This window comes from Arachis duranensis, chromosome 10, assembly GCF_000817695.3.
Source record: "Arachis duranensis cultivar V14167 chromosome 10, aradu.V14167.gnm2.J7QH, whole genome shotgun sequence".
Classification (NCBI taxonomy): Eukaryota; Viridiplantae; Streptophyta; class Magnoliopsida; order Fabales; family Fabaceae; genus Arachis; species Arachis duranensis.
The window spans coordinates 28,240,016-28,249,136 of NC_029781.3; the positions used below are offsets into that span (position 1 = coordinate 28,240,016).

Sequence of the window (9,121 nt, forward strand, 5' to 3'; positions counted from 1 at the left end):
CCCTCAAGCAATGTTACTGTTGAAAGCCAAACTTATAATTTGGGATGAGGCCCCAATGGTTAGTAGGTACTGCTATGAAGCGCTTGACAAATGCTTGGGTGACATCATGAGGTGTTCTCCAACATATAGCAAAGATTTGCCCTTTGGAGGAAAAGTGGTTGTACTAGGTGGAGACTTTAGACAAATTCTTCCTGTCATTCCACGAGAATCGAGACAAGATATCGTTCATTCAACCGTGAATTCGTCTTACCTTTGGAAGTTTTGTCAGGTGCTCAAACTAACAAAAAACATGAGACTCTCTGTAGGGACGACTACTTCAGATCAAGACGAGACAGAGCAATTTGGTGAGTGGTTATTGGTGCTCAAACTAACAAAAAATATGAGACTCTCTGTCGGGACGACTGCTTCAGATCAAGATGAGACAGAGCAATTTGGTGAGTGGTTATTGAAAGTTGGTGATGGTCTAATAGGTGACAATATGGATGGTGAATCTGAGATATGTCTTCCAGGAGATATTGTTATTCCTTCTTCGGACCAGGCATTTGATGAGTTAGTTCATTTTTCTTATCCAAATATTCTGGAAAACATGTCCTCAAAGGATTTTTTCAAAGCAAGAACTATACTGGCTCCCACACTAGACATCGTTGAAGAGGTCAACAACCATCTGATGGCTATCATTCCTGGAGGAGAAAAATTATATCTTAGTTCGGATTCCATATGTATGGATGAAGGGAATATGGAGAGTCAACTAGATCTCTATGGTTCTGAATTACCGAATAGCATAAATTGTTCTGGTTTGCCTCCACATAAATTAATACTCAAGATTGGTGTTCCGGTGATGTTACTGAGGAGTATTGACCAATCCAGTGGTCTTTGTAATGGTACAAGGCTACAAGTTAGAAAACTTGGAAATCATGTCATAGAATGTGAAGTCTTAACGGGTAACAATGTTGGTCATATTGCTTTGATTCCAAGAATGAATATGGTACCAACAAATGAAACCGTCCCAGTTAGATTCCAACGAAGACAGTTTCCCATAATAGTATCGTTTGCCATGACAATTAATAAGTCTCAGGGACAAATTTTATCTCATGTTGGATTGTACTTGCCCAGACCAGTTTTTACACATGGCCAACTATATGTGGCACTTTCAAGAGTTAAGAGTAAGAGAGGTTTAAAAGTTTTACTTATGAATCACGTAGGAATGTCTGCAAATTCAACTATCAATGTTGTTTATAGAGAAGTCTTTGAAAAAATAGTATTCTAATGTAAATATTTTAATTTTATTTTAAATTCTGTATCAGTGTATAATTATTTTACTTTAAAATATATAAAATAATTATTACTTTCTTTTTTAAGTTAAACTTTGATTTTGATAATAATTTTATAAATATCTTAAAATAATAATTATTTTATATTTTTGTTTTAAGTATCGAAGCATATAAATTTTTTTTCTTACTTTTATAAATTTTCCCGTGCTGAGCACGGATTTATACACTAGTTATCATTAAAATTCAATTGATCTAATTCGACTTGATTACAGTACTTGAAAAGGGTAAAAGTATTTTCACAAGAATTATTTTCTTGTTTCTTAGGTTCAAATAAACTTGATATAATAAAGAAATAAGGTACCTACTTTGTGATCTTCATCAATTTCCCGTTCGTAATTATTAGCTCCAATAAACGAAGACAACTCAGTTTGAATTGAATAGAACCACTTTAAAAGTAATTTTTTATTTATTTCAAGTTTTAAAGTAAATGCTTACTCAATGTATTAATTAATTCAAGACCTTTGATTAAGTAAGCTAGAAGTATAATCCATTACGATCTCGCTTGCGCTACTCACTTGCAGTGAAATGATACCTTGACTTCTATTTTTATTATTATTGCAGAATTGCTAAACATTATTAAGTAAAGATAAATATACAAATTATAAGTTTTGCACAAAACTTTTTATTTTAAAACCAAATTTTTATTGTAAAAAAATATTGTATTTTTTTCAAAAAAAAAAAAAAGTTACTTTCATTTTAAGGTTGCTTTATGAATTCTTTTAGTAAAACAAGTCAACCTTGAAATTTATCTGTGTGAAAGTTATGAAATCTTCACTACTTTCAAAGGTATGAAACCTTCTGCCGCAGTTTGTATTGAGTGAAAAAAAAACTGAAAAAAAAAGGCTAGTCCCTTTGGTTTTATTTACACAAAAAATAATGGAAAATTGTCTATTATTTAATTTAAAAATTCTAAAATAATCATCTTATTTTGCCACTGGACATGTTAGTATATTACGATTCATTAAAGGTATTGAGGTACTATATATTTCTATCCCAAAAACTCGAAAAGGCTGCAACAAAGATGAAAAAAGACACTATGATTGAAGATGTTGGTTGGCAACATGGCATTTCCATTCAATAAAGATTGCTCTCGTATGCCATAAGGTAAAATTATAAATGAAATAAATAAGGTTGCATAAATTTAAATTTGTTATATTATGGATTCACATTAAATACCCAAACCTTTATTTCATTTCAGTGCTGTTTTTTATTGGTGGGAGAGGGAGGGGTCAAAAAAGAAGAAGAGGTTTCAGAGACTTTCAGTCATATCTTTTGCTTTTTTTGTACATTGTAGACCATGGATATCATTTTGTACCACTTTGGACTGTAACCACGAGTTTCCAATCAAAAGCAACAATATAACGAGATTTATCGTAAAGTAATTGTTTTTTTTTTTATATATATATCAAAGTTATACAATTTCATTATTGAAAATTGGTCCAATTTGGACTACAGACACAATTGTAATAAAGAGAATAGGAAATTCCAACTTTAATAAAATAACTTAAGCATAAGAAAACTTAAGAGGTAAAGTAAAAACTCAAGAGTCTCATCTTCTCTCACGCACACTTCTTCTGGCCATCTCCACCATAGTTGTTGAAGGGGTGATTTTACCTTCAAATATCCAGGCGTTTCTTGCTAACCAGATTTGCCATAAGAGGTTTGCTGCTACTGCTCTTTTTTCATTCGGATTTTCCTCCATTCTCAGTTCTTCTTCCAGCTGAATCTACCACTTCTATGGTTCTCGAGCTTGAATCTGCCATGGCAGATTTGAACATTTCCAAACTTCAGTCACATCTGAACACTCCCAGAAACAATAAAAAACACTTTCTTGTGACCGATTGCATTTTGGGCACCAGGGTTTGATGGATTGTATTCGGGCGTTCAACCTTTCTTTCACAGGGAGTCCTCTATGCATCAGTTTCCAGAGAAAATTTTTTATTTTCAGTTGACAATTAATTTTTCATATGCTCCTCCATAAATCTTTTCTTTTGCATTGTTCTGGCAGGTATTCAATTGGTGGGTGGTAGAAGTTAAAGGCTATTTTGTATCCTGAAGCAACAGTGAAGCTGCCTCCTTTCTCCAGCATCCAGGTAACTCTATCCTCTGTCTCATGAATTGGAGTGTTGATTATTGCTGTAGCTATTTTTGGATTGAAATTGGACTGAATTAAATTCTGGTTCCATGTTCTGTTTGAATGCTGTAATTATAAGACCGATTCTAGATTAGCAGTCATTACAGTGGTAGTAATATGAGTAATTAAAACATAATCCTTCACCTATGAGTCTTCTCAAATTCTGATGTTAAATCCCCTTCCTACTTCCCATAGTATACCTTTTTCTAGCACCTTTCTTCCCTCGATAATACTCCTCCAACCCCATGATGAGTTATTATAATATTTGCTCTTTAATACTTTACTGATGAGAGAATTAAGTCTGAAAATTAACCTTCAACCTTGCTTTGCGAGCATGGCAAGATTAAAAGCCTTCAAATCTTTAAAGTTTAGTCCCCAGAAGAATTGAAGATTGATGGTTTAGAAGTTATAGTAAACTCTCGTTGCAAGTATAGTTACTAAACCAAGCAATCAACCTTTCTTACAAACGTTTTGGTTGTCACAAGTAACAAACCCTTTTAAAATTGATAATCGAGTATTCAAATCTCGGGTCATCTTCTCAAGGAATTGAAGGGAAGTATGTTCTTATTATTGATTATGGGTTTTGTAAATTGGGGTTTTGAAAGTGGGGAACAAGTAAATTAAAGGACAAATAAAATAAATAATTAACTATAAAATAAACTCTTGGCAAGATATGAAAATTCGGAAGTCCTATCCTAGTTACTCCTATGAGAATAAAAGTTAATCCCACTTAGTTAACCTTTGCGTAAGCAAGGGAAAGACAAGTGAACTAATTGGTTAGATTTTCCAAGTCCTAGCCAAATCCTGAGGAAAGACTAGAGTTAGTGAAATTTCAGTTAATTAGCCGGCATAACAGTCAATCATGAATAATTGATAACTCAAGAACTTCCAGTTAATCAATTAAAGCCAATAGTAAATAATCTAAATTAAAAATAAAGAAAAGCAATCGTGAGTCTGGAATACCTCAAATAACATACATTCAAAGCAATAAAATCTAACATGGAAAAGTTCATAAGCCAATTGGGCAACATAAATCAAATACAAATAAGAGTATTAAAGTATCTCAAAGTAGAAGAGAAACATAAATTATTGAACCTGGTATGAAGAAACAATCTTAATGACTAAAAGAAATCCTAAATCCTTTAAGAGGAATCCTAATCCTAAAACCTAAGAGAGAGGAGAGAGCCTCTCTCACTAAAAACTACATCTAAAACTAAAATTGTGAATTATGAATGCATGATTATGAATGGATGCATTCCCCCATTTTATAGCCTCTAATCTGTGTTCTCTGGGTCGAAAACTGGGTCAGAAACAGCCCAAAAATCGCTGATTGTGAAATCTGGTCCGTACAGGTCGCGGCAAAGTAACGCGGAGGCGTCATCCACGCGTCCGCGCAAATTGAAGTTTCGTAGATGCAACGCGTCCGCATGAAGCGCGCGTTTGCGTCATCTATCTGTACGGCCACTATGGCAAATTATATATAAAATCAAAGCCCCGAACGTTAGCTTTCCAACGCAAGTGAAACCGCATCAATTGGACCTCTGTAGCTCAAGTTATGACCATTTGAGTGCGAAGAGGTCAGGTTGGACAGCTTAGCAGTTTCTTCAACTTCTTGTATTCCTTCCACTTTTGCATGCTTCATTTTTATCCTCTAAGCCATTCCTGTCCTGTAATTCCTGAAATCACTTAACACACATATCAAGGCATCTAATGGTAATAAGAGAGGATTAAATAAAAGGAAATAAAAGCCAAGGAAGTATGTTTTCAATCAAAGCACATAATTAGGAAGGCAAATACAAAACCATGCAAATAGTATGAATAAATGGGTAAAGAATAGATAAAAACCACTCAATTGAGCACAAGATAAACCATAAAATAGTAGTTTATCAACCTCCCCACACTTAAACATTAGCATGTCCTCATGCTAAGCTCAAGAGAACTAAAATAGTGAAGGGGCATGGTAGAATGTATGAAATGCAACATATCTATATGAATGCAACTACATGCAAAAATGATTCTACCTACTTGGTGAAAAGTAAATAAATCTTTCGAGAACAATTATGAACCGGATTTCACTAATTCAAATTACAAAATACAATACAAATAACTTGCAAGAAGAAGATAGCTCATGAAAGTAGGGAACATAGAATTGAGCACTGAACCCTTACCGATAGTGTATATGCACTCTAATTTCTCAAGTGTCTAGGGTCAATCACTCTAATCTTCTCTAATCATGTTTTCTAAACTTTATTCTTCAGCTAACCAATCAACAAATGTTTAGTATACTAAAGCAAACATCATGAGGTCTTTTCAAGGTTGTAATGGGGCCAAGGCAAGGGTGAGGATATATGTATGGCTAAGTGAGCTATAAATTAAATCATTGAATAGCCTAAACTCTCACATAAACACACACACACACACACACGCACACACACACACACACACTCTATATAACTCTAAATTCATGCCTAACTACCCATAATTCCCACTTTTGTATCACATACTCATGTACCAAACTTTTGATATTTCTTTACTTTTATCACATGTGCATTGATCTTTCTATTAAAGCTTAATATTGGGGTAATTTTGTCTCCTTATTTATTTATATATATATACTTAGTTGATACACAGTCTCTATCTTAAGCTAACCAAAGATTCAATTGGGATATTTAAGTTGTTTTTCTGCTTAAGGCTAGTGATATGGTTATAGAACAGAAGGGTATTTAAAAAGTTCAAAGTGGCTAACAAAGGTAATTTAAAGGGTAGGCTTATTTGGGATAAGTGAGCTAAAACAAGTAATGACCTCAATCATATGCAAGCATGTAAATATACTAATTATAGGAAATATAGATTGGAACAAAGTAAAGATTGCAATAATAGAGAAGAAAACACACAAGAATAAAATATTTATGGTTAAATAATGTAACCATGTAAATAAGCTCAAAATCTCAGATTGTGTGTTCTTTGGCTCAAAAACCATATTCCAAATATAACTTCAAACAAATTTAACAAAAAAAATTTTCAATTTAAATTAGTGAAATACTATAAAAATTTCTTGAAAAAGAAAATATTACTTCAACCAAGTAGTGACTAAATGCATAAAATCAAACAAACATGCAAATGCAACAATTAACAAATTAACATTGGTGTTGAGAAGGGATTAACTAACCCGCAGAGATCTACTTAAAGATTACACCGTCCTCGGTGCATGTTGAGATGTGCAGGTGGATGGGGGTTGTGGTTCCTCAGCTGGTGCTCTTTTTGTTCCTTTCCTTACCGGTAGTTTGGGAGTAGCTTTCTCTCTACCCTTCTTGGTGGCCATTCTGAAAAAAGGAAGAGAAAGTAAATTAAATCTAAAGAGATAGAGCAAGGAAGAGGATTGAATGAGTGATAATCAGTCCACGGTAAAAATGAATGAAGTGAACACATGGTCATGACAACATGTGAAAAATTCATCAAAGGGAATAGAACAAGTGCACGATAGGGTAAGTAGATGCAAGATGTTTATTGGCATGCCGGCAAGGGCATGAGTAGCATAGATCAAGCATCACTTTGTAACAAACTATCACGTTTGTATTGACAATTAAATTCAATTAATACAATAGTAAAGGGAATTTGTGAAAAGCAGGCATTGAATAGTAGAATAGAATAATGTAGAAAAGTGCATGATACCATATGGGTTTTATCACAAATACATAGCATGCATGGTAAATAATCCAATGAAAATAATAAATTGAACATGCAAGCAACCCTTTTAAAAATATAATTGCCAAACAATTTTGCAACAATCTACAATGACCAAATAAATTTCCAACACCAACATAAAAATGCATGAAAATAAAAAAAAGGAAGGAGAAAGAAGGAAGAAGGAGGAAGGGGGAAGAAAGAAATAAGAAAGGAAAAGAAAAACTAGGATTTGGGGAAGAAAAAGATAAGATATTTTGGCAAATTAAGATAAGTTGTGCGGCGCATTCGCGCGGATGCGTGGGTCACGCGTTCGCGTGGATAGCACTTTAAAGAGGTGACGCGGACGCGTGACATGATTCATGCTAGTGGCGCGAGGGCAGCCTCGCGCTCGCGCAACTTTCTGGTGAAAAAACTCATTTTGCCAAAACTTTGGGTGACGCAAACGCGTGGTGGACGCGATTGCGTGGATGGCCTAGATTTGAAAATGGCGCAAACGCGTGAAAGACGCGTATGCATGGCAGGGCGTGTGCTTCGAGCACGAGTCCAGCCCAATTCTAGCTCAACTTTCAGCCATACACCCTTTTTACGTCGATTTCAGGGCACGCGCTCGCGTGGGTGATGCAGACGTGTGGGTGGCGTTTGTCCCACATGATGCGGACGCGTCAGCGACGCAGTCGCGTCGGTCAAATTGTGCCAAAGGCACGCCTCCAGCCACGCTCTCGCGTGACTCTCTGTTCAATTTATTTTTTTTCTAATGCACATACGACGTGGACGCGTCGCGTGCGTAAATTTTTTTTTTGAATATACAGTATGCAGAGTGCAATGCTTAATATGAATGCTATGCAGGATTCCAGGTTCAGTAAAAATTCATAAACAAACAAAACATACTAGAATTAAAACTAAAAAGGAACGATCATACCATGGTGGGTTGTCTCCCACCTAGCACTTTTAGTTAAAGTCCTTAAGTTGGACATTTGGCGAGCTCCCTGTCATGGTGGCTTATGCTTGTACTGATCTAGGAATCTCCACCAGTGTTTGTACTTTCAATAGCCTCCGGGATCCCAAACAAGGCGCAGAAAGCCTTCAAGTAAGTTAAAGCAAGTGACAAGGCCCTAAGAGTATTGATTTCGAGATTGAATTCCAGGGTCCCAAACCTTGCTTTTGCACCCGTCTTCTTGTTGATCCTTAGTGTTCCAACCAGGTGGCAGGCAATCTGAAATCTCACTAAAGCGGCCAAACAACTTCCTAGACCCATTCAGTTGAGCTTTACACCAACCTTTGCGTTTAAATTTTGAGCATACAACCATGTTGAACCTTGTTGGACAACTGCTACCACTGACCATCTTCCTTTTACTCTTGATGCCACAAAGAGCTCTAAGTTGACCATCCGTATCCAGTAGCCTATATTCAAGTGGAATTAGAAAGCTAAGGGATATGAATTTTACCCACTTGAATGTTGTGAAGGGTGATGGCAACTTAGGGGGAGGGGTTTCTAATGAACTTGCAAGCTCCACTCCTTTGTGTTCTTCTTTGACAACTTCCACTTCTTTGTAAGCTTCTTCAATTTCAACATTTTCCTCTTGGTAGCTCTCTTCCAATTCAATCTCTTCTTCATTGCTCACCAAGGGTATGGGAGGTTGTGCTTTGTCTTCTTGAATCTCCATCTCTTGATCAACCTCTTCCAAGTCTTCAACCATGATATGCCTTGGAGGTTGTACACCCTCTTCAGCATCAATTTCAGTTGCCTTGGAAGGAGGCCCTATAACTTGACTTTCCCATGGAGGTTCCGCATATCCTAAGTCTGCAACCACTTCTTCCTCTGCAACTATTATGGCTTCCTCCACTTGTTCCAGTACAAATTCATGCTCCTTATTGTCCACTGGAGTCTCTAGTGTCTCCTTCATGTTACGTTCTTTATTAGATTCTCCACATGAAGCCATGGGGGTTCCTTGAGTGTCCGAACGTCTAG

The 9,121-nt window shown here is 35.8% G+C and overlaps 1 protein-coding gene across 1 annotated transcript; it reads left to right on the forward strand.

Annotated features, from left to right (window-relative positions):
- The first annotated feature begins 55 nt into the window (after nucleotides 1–55).
- On the forward strand, nucleotides 56–1,267 carry LOC107469584 (uncharacterized). The gene has a single exon (XM_016088962.1). It carries the CDS (start codon nucleotides 56–58, stop codon nucleotides 1,265–1,267), a length of 1,212 nt encoding a protein of 403 aa, XP_015944448.1.
- The last annotated feature ends 7,854 nt before the right edge of the window (nucleotides 1,268–9,121 follow it).